Source organism: Nilaparvata lugens, chromosome 4 (assembly GCF_014356525.2).
Source record: "Nilaparvata lugens isolate BPH chromosome 4, ASM1435652v1, whole genome shotgun sequence".
NCBI lineage: Eukaryota > Metazoa > Arthropoda > Insecta > Hemiptera > Delphacidae > Nilaparvata > Nilaparvata lugens.
The window spans coordinates 75,843,408-75,857,673 of record NC_052507.1 but is presented as its reverse complement, the minus strand read 5'-3'; the positions used below and the strand labels follow the sequence as shown (position 1 = coordinate 75,857,673).

At 32.9% G+C, this 14,266-nt stretch overlaps 1 protein-coding gene across 1 annotated transcript in view; it reads left to right on the top strand.

The window, feature by feature from the left end:
- LOC111047607 (serine/threonine-protein phosphatase 2A 56 kDa regulatory subunit gamma isoform) overlaps window positions 1-651 on the top strand; it is a 116,724-nt gene extending 116,073 nt beyond the window's left edge. The window contains 1 exon segment of the mRNA XM_039426487.1: window positions 109-651. Within this exon segment, the coding sequence (XP_039282421.1) occupies window positions 109-243 (135 nt within the window). The 3' untranslated portion in view covers window positions 244-651.
- The last annotated feature ends 13,615 nt before the right edge of the window (window positions 652-14,266 follow it).

Here is a 14,266-nt window from a genome sequence, read left to right as displayed (position 1 = left end):
ACTTGAATAATTATCATGATCTAGTTAATGTAGCTTGTGTTTTATCTTTATAATTTCTATTTTGTATTACTTAGTATTGTATTTGTGAATTTGAAATTTTTTGTGCAGATGAAGAAGATCCAGAAACCGCTTTTGCGACGGAAGTCGGAGTTGCTCTACGACACGTACACGGTGAAGGCTCTCAACGACCACAAGCGAGCCGACGAGTATCTGCCAACGCCGCCCGATGTCAACAAGTGCTAGCCCCCCTTCTACCCCCCTTCCCATTCCTCCTCCCACTCTTCCTCCTCCTCCTCTCTATCCACTCTCGCCTTTGCCAATGCCAACGTCGGTCATCGCTACTAGAAGGTGCAAAACTCTTTCTCACTATAATTAAAAGTAAACAATTGGTTTGTTGGTGGGGAGTCCCTTACGGGAAGGTCCCACCTTGAATAAAAAGTAAATTTGTTGTTGAGGAGTCACTTAAGGGAAGGTCCCACCTTGAATAAAAAGTAAATTTGTTTGTTGTTGGGGAGTCACTTAAGGGAAGGTCCCACCTTGAATAAAAAGTAAATTCGTTTGTTGGTGGGGAGTTCCCTACGGGAAGGTCCCACCTTGAATAAAAAGTAAATTCGTTTGTTGTTGGGGAGTCCCTTACGGGAAGGTCCCACCTTGAATAAAAAGTAAATTCGCTTGTTGGTGGAGATTTCCCTACGGGAAGGTCCCACCTTTAATTGAAAGTAAATTTGTTTGTTGTTGGGGAGTCACTTAAGGGAAGGTCCCACCTTGAATAAAAAGTAAATTCGCTTGTTGGTGGGGAGTTCCCTACGGGAAGGTCCCATCTGGCCTGAATATGTACTCGGTGACACAGAATAACGGGAACTTTTAAAAACGTCATAAAACATTAGTGGGAAGGGAAAAATTGTTTTTATTCAAACTAATGTAAAGTTCAAGACTTGACATTTGAGAATTATCAATAACATCTATCACTGTTTGACAATTACTATTTTAAGATGGCTTCCTCCTGCACGAATTCTTGAAATCTGTGTTGAGATTCCTGAACGATTGCTGCAACATTTCAGCTGGGATATTGTTAATTTAATCTTGAATTGTCTGTTATGATTAAACCACGTGGATTTCGCTCACAATTTCATCAATAATTTTGATTTTTTTTTTAAATACTAAAACAGAATTCAAAATGAAATCCGCAATATCCCAGATGAGATGTTGCAGCTATCAATGAGGTATCGTCAACACAGATTTCAAGAGTGTATTCGTGCAGAAGGAAGCTATCTTAAAGAAGTAATTGTAAAAAAGTGATAGATGTTATTAATAATTCTCAAATGGAAAGTCTTGAACTTTACATTAGTTTGAATATAAACATCTTTGCCCTTCCCACTAATTTTTTATGGCGTTTTTAAAAGTTCCCGTTATTCTGTGTCACCCTGTATAATTTGAGCCGGCAATGAGCTCTGCATACTTCAGCCGGGAACGACAGTTTCACGTGCCCACGTCCTGAAAACACTGGGGAGTTACCTGGGAAAACCTTTTGTTAGTAACCGGATTTGAACCGGGTACTTACTTCTAGGCTGCTAAGCGCTATAACCATGCAACTTTTTTCTCACTTTTTTGGTGCTATATGTTTGTAAATTTTGAATGTTCAATGTCTCCTTGACACCCCTCCCCCCGTGTTTTTGAATTTTTAGAATCGATACACTGAATGTTAATTGAGTCAACCGCACGAAAATAGTCCTATGGAAATTGGAACGGCTGAGAACCTCCTCACTTCTCGCACCCATAGATGTTGCCAATTCGTCAGGTGTGTTGTAAAAATATTAATCAATTCTTATTTGTAATCAGTTGTGGACAACGTTGATCAACTCTTATTTGGCAACGTTGCACTCATCTGTTACAATTTCCATCGGACTTTTTGCTTGCGGTTGACAATAGAGCTGCATTTTTCTTCTCAAGAGGTACTATAGTGCGAACCTTGGAGTGCAGCATTGCTCATTGCAGCATTGAAGTACAGGGCTGCCAAACTTCACAGAAGCTTGTTAGCCAATTGTGTGAGAGAGCGAAAAAGAAAGCTTAGGTCATTTTGGTAGAAACAGCAGCATAAAAACGGCAACAGTGTACTCATATTCTCGTATAAGAAATAGCATTGAACATAAAGCCCCGTGAGTTTGTAATGACTATAATCATAGCCACCTCTAATACAAGGCCGCGGCCTACGATATTGCAACGTCGCAGTGTAGGCCTAGAATCTAATACATGATTGGTGAAATAGATTTAAAATAATACCAGCTGATCTTTTTCACCAATAATGTATTAGATTGTAGGCCTACACTGCGCACTGCGACGTTGCAATATCGCAGGCCGCGGCCTTGTATTAGAGGTGGCTATGCTGTAATACTTACATTAGCACTATTGTAAAGTTCACGTTATAAATTCAGTTGAAATGATAGGGCGACAGAGTTGCCAGTATTTTCAGTTCGAGACCTGGATTCCTATAGTATGTCCAGGCATCATTCCTGTTATACTAATTTCCTATAGTATATCCAAGTCTCATTCCCGCAATACTAATTTTATTTATGGAGATAACAGTTGGAGAGCCATTTTCCTTCCTTATATAATTTCAATTACTTGAAATGAGATGCTGAAATTTTCAAAATTTGAGCATCGAAAAGTCTCATTGTTCTCGATTTTGGTTCGAAATGATTCCTTCTTTGCTAAAACATTCATTAATATTTTTAAATCTCGTACTCTTTAAGAAAAATATTTAATATGCATATAATGAAAAAGTGTAATTTAATCCGTATTATGATGATGATGATGATGATGTTGACACCAAACTTGTTCAAATTTTTTACATCAAGAAAGAGGCTTTTCCTCTTGAATAAAGTGCAGTTTGTCAGTAGTCTGATTACTGTCTGTCTGTCTCACTGCAGTCTGTCAGTAGTCTGCTTACTGTATGTCTGTCTTACTGCAGTCTGTCAGTAGTCTGCTTACTGTCTGTCTGTCTGTCTGTCTCACTGCAGTCTGTCAGTAGTCTGCTTACTGTATGTCTGTCTTACTGCAGTCTGTCAGTAGTCTGATTACTGTCTGTCTGTCTCACTGCAGTCTGTCAGTAGTCTGCTTACTGTCTGTCTGTCTTACTGCAGTCTGTCAGTAGTCTGTTTACTGTCTGTCTGTCTTACTGCAGTCTGTCAGTAGTCTGTTTACTGTCTGTCTGTCTTACTGCAATCTGTCAGTAGTCTGCTTACTGTCTGTCTGTCTCACTGCAGTCTGTCAGTAGTCTGATTACTGTCTGTCTGTCTCACTGCAGTCTGTCAGTAGTCTGATTACTGTCTGTCTGTCTCACTGCAATCTGTCAGTAGTCTGCTTACTGTCTGTCTGTCTCACTGCAGTCTGTCAGTAGTCTGATTACTGTCTGTCTGTCTCACTGCAGTCTGTCAGTAGTCTGCTTAATGTCTGTCTGTCTCACTGCAGTCTTTACACAGTGTCTAATCACTATGAATGGTTTGAGGGGAATAACTGTTGATAAATTAGAGCAGAAGCACACTTCTTGGGAAGCAAGCTTCTATACATACTTTTCATAAATCTTTTATCGTTAAATACTTGAAAAAATCACAGTAACCACATTAAAAACAATAATGCCATGGGTTGTAATGTTTTATAAAGTAAAGGTAACTCTCCCAATAATTATTTGGAACTATTTATTCAAGTGGTTATAAGTTTTTCTTTTTCTAAATTGTAATTTGGATTTCATGGCAACTTATACAATGCCAACATAATTTAAGGCTGTGCAAAGGCTAAAAATAAACTTTCTACTCGTGATATTTTTCAAAGTTTTTCGATTTGTATATCATCAATCTATCAAAATAAAAATGTTTTCTCAGGTAAAAGTTGTTTTTTCTAATCATTACTTTTTGAGATATGAGCGCCTGAAGATTAAATTTTTGAGACAGAACATTTCAAATTCGGTAAGAGATAAATCCATGAGATTTAGAGGATAGTTTCTTCATGGTTTTGTTGATCTAGTAAAACAAAAATTTTCAATATCAATTATTAAAATAGTTATTCAATTTACTAAAAATAATCAAAAATAACTTTTAGTTGAGTTATTTTTGGTTAATTGAATAACTTTTTCAAAAATTGATATTTTCAGAAAATTTTTGTTTTACTAGATCAACAATACCATGAAGAGTCTATCCTCTAAATCTCATGGATTTATATCTTACCGAATTTGAAATGTTCTTTCCCAAAAATTCAAACTTCAGGCGCTCATATATCAAAAAGTAATGATCGGAAAAAATGTTTTCCTGAGAAAAATTTTTCATTTTGATAGCTTGATTATATACAAATTGAAAAACTTTGAAAACTATCACGAGTAGAAAGTTTATTTTTAGCCTTTGCACAACCTTAATAACACCCCATGGATATAATAACACCATATATCAACTCCCTATGGGTATATTTTCTTGTTAAAATTTATAGCCCGCTTGGTAAATTTTCCTTTTCAACAGAGGACTAAACTTGAAAGCTTTACAAACTCTACTATATCTCTACTATATTACTATATTTGAAGGAAGGAATTGGCTTATAAATTTTCAGGATATGTGTTTGACGCATCATCACTTCTGAACTACTGAACTGATTAACTTGAAATTTCGCATAAAGATTCTTAATTTACCGAGGATGGTTATAGGCCTATTTTCATTTGTATAATTTAATTAATATTGGAACAAATTTATTCGATTTTTGATACAAAGTTTACATACGATAAAAGCCCAATCAAATTGGGTTTCTTTTGTAAATTATTACAGTTGTTATACCACAGTATACATACAGTATGGCTAGTACCCTGGCGCAAAAATCCGCCATCTTGTTAGGAAGCGCCGCATTGTAATAGTATTGATGGGAGGTTCGGATCACTTTAATGATCCGGATCAATTGATCTCGTTCACTGCCACGAGCCAATCAGAAGACCAGGATTGAAGCTTCCTAAGGTCACGTGACGTGTCTAGTATTTGCGCCATGTAAAAAGCATTGGTTGGATAGGCGTTTGATTGACAGTTTCCATTCTGTACCTATTCTGTGGTTATACATTTGATATCAGCAAGGAACTATTTTCAATCTGAAAAATAAATTCGATCCATTTGTGCTTTTAACAGACCCGTGCGGGGCACGGGTAACACTTGTTCGTTTATGATATATTAAATAACCTTTTGATAGGGATTTTAGCTAATTTAATGCGCTAGTGAGAAAGAGTTTTGAAGAAATCATTTTCTATATCTTCGATTTCAAATATTTGATACAATATTTTAAGTGTATTACCAAAATATTTGAAGATTCGTTGAACGCTTAAACTTTTGAATGAAAGCAGCTGAAATGTTTTGGTGCGGCTGAAATTAGTTGTATTTTCATCAGCGTTGGCAGATAGGCTTGGTGGTTACAGAATGTTGTGCTCATTCAATAATTATTGTGTTTTCCAATCCCATCCTTGTGCTAGAAGCCTGCTACTTATATGAGTACTGTAACTATTGAAAACTAGTGAAAGACAGGACTTTGACATATATTTGTATATTGGCAGCGCTTCCAATGGGACTAGTAATATTAATATTTGATGAACAAATTCTATAACTCTTACGATACGTTATAGAGCTATTTTTTCAGTTATATCTTTGATCAATCTGTACATAAATATAACTAATATTAATTTTTAGTTCTGATTCATAAAGAAAAATGTACTAATGTGAAATCTCTGTACTGATTATATCTGTTAACCATAAATGCTTTGATTGAGTCATTTTCATATCGCTCGAGTGAAAATTAATAATATTGAAACAAATCTAGATCAAATATAATATTAGTGATTGGAAATGCTATGTTTCCTAGTCTATTTGCTTGAATGGAGATGTAATATTGAAATGGCTGTTCTGTATAATTTTTAATAGACAAGATAGAAAAGAAATATGATTACATTTGCTTGAAATTTGTTTAGCAAAACCAGCAATTTCTCAATAAATTTTAATTGTAAATTACTTGCGTGAATGTTTTCTGAAGAAATCTACTACAGCTTTTTTAAAGGCAGTTGACCAATGTTAAGTTTTGTGGAGTACGGTAGCATGTATAGAAGAGTGTTTCAATATAGCTCACTCTTCTGAAGATGGTTGTATAATGAAGTTGGGGTTGAAGAGACTGTAATATAAAATCTAATACAAATATCGATAAAATTTGGGATTAGTGAAAAATGTTCTGAACATATTTTTAAAACTGTACAAAGGATAACTATTTTTACATTTCTGAATATTATATTTTTATAATGTTGTTGCTGCATTGAGTTTATTTCGTTTAAAAATCAGAAATTAAGAGTGAAATTATTATTGTCGGTTATTGCTATTGATTATTATGGTTAATTGCAGTGATGTAAAAATATTGTAAGAAATGCTCTATTATTGCAAGTTGTTTTATGAAGGAATATTGTATTTCATCTGGGATGTTTTCCTTGAAAAAATTTATTTTTTTCAATTTCTACAACTTTTTCAGTATAACTAAAGTTGTTCTATGAAGTAATATTCTATTGATTTTTGTATTTCATCAAGGATGTTTACCTCGACAAGTCTTGAAAAAATGGAACATTTTTAATTTTTACAACTTTTTCAGAATAACTCAAGTTGTTGAATTTATAATTTAAACTTTTTAAAAAGCAGCACTTCACTCTAAGCAATCAATGGGATTTAAAGAGACCACACTTACGGTACATATGCAATAGGGTATCCAAAAATAGCTTTAATAGAATGTTTTCCGTGATTTATACCACATGCATGGTGAAAATAATAATAAATATATAAATAAATCTCATTAATCTGCCTCATCTAAAGTACGGACAAAATTCATATATAATATTTTTTTCTTGAAGAATGTTACAATAATACATTTATATAATACATGTAAATCAATTCGCTTTATTATATTATTTTGACCGCAATATTAGTTACAGTTATCTTGAATAATTCATCGTATGAAATCAAATTTTATCTAGATAGATATAGATTGCAATTCATTCCAAATATTTTCCATTCATTTAGAGAATGTGATACCCAGAAGAAGAATAAAATATGTTCTTAACTTATTGAAATTTGTGTTCCATACACATTTTTAAGTCTTGAAAAAGTAATTAATGAATCCTCTCAAGTAAACTTTGTTGGAAAGGGAATATGGAGTGAAATTGGAGTAGAATAAGGAAATTAATAAATTGATGTTTGTATGGAATTTGTTGTGAAAATTGTAGTGATAATCTCGATATTGTCTTCCGCCTTGCTGAAGCTTTTTGGCTCCTCTATTCTTTACTTATACAAAAAACACATCATTTTTCCTTGAATTTTAATTCCGTAGCACGTTTTTCTTCAGGATACTTTACAACCTGCATTTTATTTCCTCTGTCAAAATTTCAATTTCAATATTCTCCAAACTTGAATATTAATTCTTCAAACTTCTTTTATTCAGCGTCAATGCGACATTTGATCACTGATTCAGGGAGGTGATTGAGGTTTGTAACCGTTTGGCTTGTCAACGTATACAATAAGATAGGAAGTAAAAATGTATGATTCTAGATTGAGTCTAAAAATGTTTGTTGAAAATGCAATCTGTTTCCGGTTGTAGAAAAGCCTGCTGAATTTTAAACATGATTAAATCCTAAGATAACCAATCAGAGAAGGTTTTTTTTAAAAGAAGGCTTCTCAGATTGGTTCTTGTAGCATTTAATCTTGGTTAAAAGTTAACAGACGTTCATACAACCGGTGAGAGTTTATTAAATTTGAAAGTGTTGATCAAATCTCAGTTTTGATGGGTTGAAATTGTGCGTCTTTCACACATATGTGCAGCTATTGTCGGCTTTATTTCGTGCAAAAATACAGGGATAAGCATTTCCACTCTCCATTCATTGTTATTATTTAGCTGGTATTATGTGATGCTGCTATACTCAATTCAGATACTAAAGAATATTATTGTTAACTAAGAACTCTGTCAATATGAATGAAACCTCTTATAGTTGATAATGATAAAAGCGTTACTAACAATAATACGAGTTATACATTTAACAGATATTAGATACCTAGGCAAAGCGTGAACTACTTGATGATAGTTAAACAGGACTTATTATTATCATTATTATATTGTAATAGCTACATAACCATAATTAAAAGTGTCGATATTATTTTTATATATAAAATGTACTGTAGTTGTTTGTATGATAAGTATGTAATTCACTACAAGATATATGTTTCTTATCAACAGATGGGTTGTAAGATGGAAACGTTGTTAGAGTAACTTAGCTGATTTAGTTCACAATATAATTTCTCTAACATTCCAATTCTACGAGTTGATAGCCAATAATATACAATAACCGTATTTGAAGAACTACTTTCGCAAAATGATAGTTTTGTTGGGTCATTTAGACCACTAGTTTCCAATTTATAGAGCTAATCGTTTCCTTGCTCGGATTTCTTCATCCGATTTGAAAATCTAGTAAAGTGTTTTAATAGTTTTTTGCTTACTCTTTGGGCCGAAACATTAAGTAAACGTGATACTTCTTTCAATATTATTTTATTAACAAAAATTATGAAGAAACACTTCTTGATATGATTAGCTTCTTCGAAAAACTATTGATTTCGTCGTCCAATCAGAACTGTCAAATCTAATAAATCAAATTGACCAGAAATCTTTTCACTACAAGAATAACTGGACTGTATAATATGTTTATCTTCATTAGAATGCATAAAAAATTTAGTTACATTTCATTTCTTGAAGTTATAGGCTACTGTTCAAATGAATTTGCTCAGGTTTCCGTGGTTTTTAGTACAAAACATTTAAACAAGTGGAAAAAGCTCACAATCCAACAGACCTGAAAAGATGAAAATTAAGATATATGGTAACTATAACAAAACCAAAGCCACTTTTTAATTTTTTAAAGCTTATTTTTGATCTTATCCGTATACAGGCTCCACTATAACAAAAAATGTCGAGTATATTACATTGCAAGTATTTTGAAGTACCTATCCTTTCTAATAGAACAATATTCATTAGAGTATTGAAATACAACGGGGATTCTCAGTCATTGCTGACTTCAAAATCAACTCATAAAAAGATTGATTCCATAAATAAATATAGCGAAAGTTATGATGTAACACTGATAGTTGACACTATTTCAGATTCAAATGTTGAATATTAGTTTTTACATTGCAAATCTACATTCATTTGATATTGAATTAAATTATTTAGCATTCCTTTCTCTTATTTTGCACTGAATTCTAGCATAGATCTACCGCTTATATCATAATTATTATTAATTATTAATTCAAATGTTAATTATTATGTTGTATGTTATTGTATAGTGTTTATATTTCATTTGTTTTCATGTTATTTGGTAATGCCAAATTACATTCATCGCAGGTTGTTAGTTTGTTAACTTGGAAAATGTATGATTGATTTATTAGTTGATTAATATTAATAATTATTCAGAAATTAATGTAGGCTGCAGAGTTGACTGCTGGTAGTAGTCGAAAAGATAAAGTTTTTTTACATTTTGGAAAATTGTTGAGCATAAATTTTATTGTTGGAAGAACATTCCATCAAAAGTTGATTAATTTTTACGAGATAATCAGTTGATTACTATATTTTCCCATGCCCCGCTCATCTTAATATCTGTGCCATGGTCTTTATAATAATAATTTTGTTTCTTATTTGTGTTGAAGCACTATGTCCTCTCGATGAGTCATGTTATAGAAATCCCGTTGCGAAATTATTTTCTATATTCAAGTCTCAGATATATATTTTCCAAAAGATTAATAATTCTTAATACATTTATTTTTAGAGCTGGAAAGTTAAGTTCCAAATAATCGTTCGATTAGACTAGAACAGAGTGTCTATGCACTTCTTACTTTTATGTTATTTCTACAAGAAAAATTTGCTATGCAAAGTTTTCTTCTAATACTTGTTAAATAAAACATTGCTCTTACTGAATTAGATATAATTTGTCGTCTCTGACTATGTTCACTATTAACAAATTTTAATTTTAACTCCAAACAAGTGTATAATTTATCTGTAATGAGAGTTCTATTCTCGTAATGTAATCAGTTATTTATGTGGCATTCAAGTGAATAAACCAATTTAGGTTAGCAAACTGATTGTTATTTGTCATCCTTATTTAATTCATCAATTCAAATTTATTCAAAAACACACTAAACAAAATATAAACAAAGTAGGCTACAAATATCAAAATATAAAGCAACAGGCTTCGTGGTGGGGTGTGCTAAAATATGGGAGGATTTTTAGGATTTTAAATTATGTTTGATCTTTAGGAAATCTTTACATTCTTGAGACTGTATAAAATACTTCCATTCATTGTTTATTTATTCAAATGTATTTATTTATTTATAATGGAGGCAACAATATTTATAATGGAGGAAACGTGAAGTAATTGTAGGTATGGTATGCAAGGATGGGGTAAAGGCATAGAGAAACAATAGCGTAAGTAAATATCCCATGGTATAGGGAGTTTATGTCGTAACTTTTACTGTTATCTCAAGCCGATAGTCCACGTAGTTCTTTCCCTTGTAGCTGTGTGACGCTGGTAGTCTCTCATATTGTGCCGTTCATACACTCTCACCCCAACAAAACAGTGAAAATCGACAGTAATCGGCTTGAGATAACAGCAAAAGTTACGACATTAACTCCCTATACCATGGGATATCTACTTACGCTATTGTTTCTCTATGGTAAAGGTATGATTGAATGGGAAAACCATATCACCTGGAGGTATTATTTATTAAAAAAATCTGGTGTGGCGCACTCACACAACTTTCCTTGCCGTTATTAGAATTGATCACTTGACGCTAGTGTTCACGCGCATCACAAGTCTACTTATAAACAAAGATCTAAGCCAGATGGTGACAGGACAATAGCGCTGGAGACATACGAAGTCTGATATCTCTTCATAGTGAATGATTTAATAGAATCAACAGTTTGCAATTCGATAATCACATTTTCTCGAATTTCGAGCTTAATTTCAATTTTAGGTGAAAATGTTACTCAACATAATTGTAGAGATTTTTATGCTCAATCTTCTCCACTCGAATTTTTTTGTGTAGATTTTATCTGAAGCCTGATAATTGGGAATCTGAAATCCAACTTTGCATTGATGGGGCGGAGCTCCTGAAATTTTTACAGATATGGGACTTGTGGCAATTGATGGAGCTTATTAATGACTATTCCAGGTATGAATTTAATCAAAATCGTTGGAGCCGTTTTCGAGAAAATTGCGAAAAACCCTGTTTTTGACAACATTTTCGCCATCTTAGCCGCCATCTTGAATTGCATTTGATCGAAATTGTTCGTGTCGGATCCTTATATTGTAAGGACCTTAAGTTCCAAATATCAAGTCATTCCGTTAATTGGGAGATGAGATATCGTGTACACAGACGCACATACACTCATACACACACACATACAGACCAATACCCAAAAACCACTTTTTCGGACTTTTTGTAGAAATTGGGGTACCTTAATTTTTTCGGAAAGCAATACTTTCCTTACCTATGGTAATAGGGCAAGGAAAGTAAAAATACTCTATAGACTTAGAAGAAATCACCTAAAGGATTTTCAAGTATCAGCAAGCGAACCACAAAACATAAGAGTACTTTAAGTGATAGCCTCTATAAGTAGAAAAAATAATCACTCTTAAACAATATTAATAACTATTATTAAATGAAAATCCAAATTGAATGCTGTAAATCACCCCGAAGACTTCTGCTGCTGCAAATATTGACAACCGGGTAAACAGCTAGAAGAAAATTCGATGAGCGCTACTATTCAAAAATGTCCATCTTTAGACTTATAACAATATATTGTTGGTCTATCATTTTTTACTTATTTATTACAGTAACAGTTAACATCAACTTTCAGTTAATTAAACCAAACAGTTTTGGGCTGTGCCTGTTGTTCCTCCCCTTATTATTTAATTGAATTGTGTATCATTGAATCTATAAATAAATTAACAATAATTATAATTGAAGGTCAAAGTTGCAGTCATATTCAAAAAATTTGTCTTATAAATTTTACTTGTAAGTAAAATTTGTCCACACGTTTTACAAATTACATCCATCGCAGTTTTTAGTTTGTTAGTATACTGTACTGTGTGGTAATATTTATAATTGCTTTTAAATCATTCGATCTATCATTTATTTGTCAATACAATAATTATTAAAATGATCTATAATAATAATAGATATCATAATCTGGAAGAGGAAAACTAAACTTAGCTTGTGCTATTCCTCTTTCAAATTTTAATGGTAATGAAGTTTTATTAAATTTTATTAGGTGAGCATAACCTACTACTATCTATTGAATCTTTTATTCTTAGTATTATCGTTGAAAGTAATTACATAATATAACACAACTATAAAGTTTTATATATATTTTCAACTGTGAAGTAGAAATATGTGCAAGGTAATGTCACACACTTCACGTTTTTTGTCCGAGAATACTCCTTAGGAATAATTGGCAAATGTATCTGCCCAATTCTGTAAATGATATTTTATCATTAATTTTCTACTATGATATTTTTTAACTAGATTCGAACTTTATCCTAACACCTTCGACTTGAGTTCATTGTTAATGAGTTGTTAAATCGCTTCCCGGTGGTTCGGAACCTACCAAAAACTGTAGGTCTATCATCTCTCATTATCATCCGCCTCATTAGGCTAGTTTCACACTCATTCGGTTCGTTTCGTTTTCGGCAAATTCCGATAAGTGTGAAACGGTAATTCGGTTTGAATTCGGTACCGAATAGAAACCGCATAGAACCAAACGCCCACTTGACTCTAATAAATTCCATCAGGTTTCAATTCGTTGCTAGCGAGAGGCTACTTTCACACATTTTCGGTTCGTTTCGTTTTCGGCAAATTCCGATAAGTGTGAAACGATGATTCGGTTTGAATTCGGTACCGAATAGCAACCGCATAGCACCGAACGCCCCCTCGACACGAATAGGTTTTATCATATTCGAATTCGTTGCTAGGGAAACAGGAAAAAACAAGTCTTTTACATACGCTTGCCTTTATTGTTTTTATTTTAACCTGATATCGTGATTGTGTTTCAAAATTTTCCAAGTCAAAATCATATGGTCAATTCATTTCTGTTAGTTCATAGGAACATTTTTTTCTCAATGAATAGTTTGCTAAAAAAAATATGAAAGATATAAATTAAAACTCAGGGAGAATTTTTTTTTTTTCCACGAATATTACTTGATTTCATCAATGGAGAGAAGAGATGAAGTTTATATACCATGTGTCAAAACAAGGAACAAATTTTCAATATAAAAAAATAATCTCTCAACATCCAAAATTAACATAATCAAAAAGAAACTATTCAAATAATTCACAATTTTTAATTAACTTTAGAATGTTGTTGTTCAAGAAATAACATCTTACAATTTAACACCAGCTGTTATATATAATACCAGCATGAACTGTGAAAATCCAAACACAGCTGTGTTTGAGAAGAAAATACCTAATTAGAACCGTACGAATTAAAACCTGACGTATGAAAGCTTCATTCGTTTTCGGTAACGAACCGAACCGAATGAAACCGAATGCGTGTGAAGCTAGCCTTACTCACGCACAAGCCTAGAGTTCATGTGGTCATCATCCTCAGCAAAAAAAAATAGAAGTTGTTAATCAAGATAAGTATTCAAGAACCAATTTTTCCATGAATCCTTCATCTGATTCAATTTACAGTAAGTTGATATTTGGTTGCAGTTTTACAAAAACCGTGAACGACACAATGCATCATTTAAAGCTTCGTTTACTACAAAGTTATTAACAAAATGTTAATGACACATGATGAACATGTTAGTCAATTTCCGTTCAATGTAATAGAATCGATAAGTCTTAAGTTATTAACATTTTGTTGATAACTTTGGTGTAAACGCAGCCTAACGCATTCTATGCGTTCCAGAAAGATTGCAACTTAGTTTCTGACTTTGATGGAAAAAACGTCTCATGTCTTTCTCGGATACTAATTCAGTATTTCCTGCTGACAACTCGAGGCATTTCACTTTCAGTTTCTCTGGATGGAGGCCAGCTATTTTATTTACTTTTTGAGTCAAAACCCGCGCTATCCAAATGTAACTCAGTCTATTTAGTTTCCAGCTAATGTCAAATTGAATCCAGACGTGCTTTCTCATTCATCAAAATTCTGTTGGTGCTGTGCTCCGTACAATTCAAAC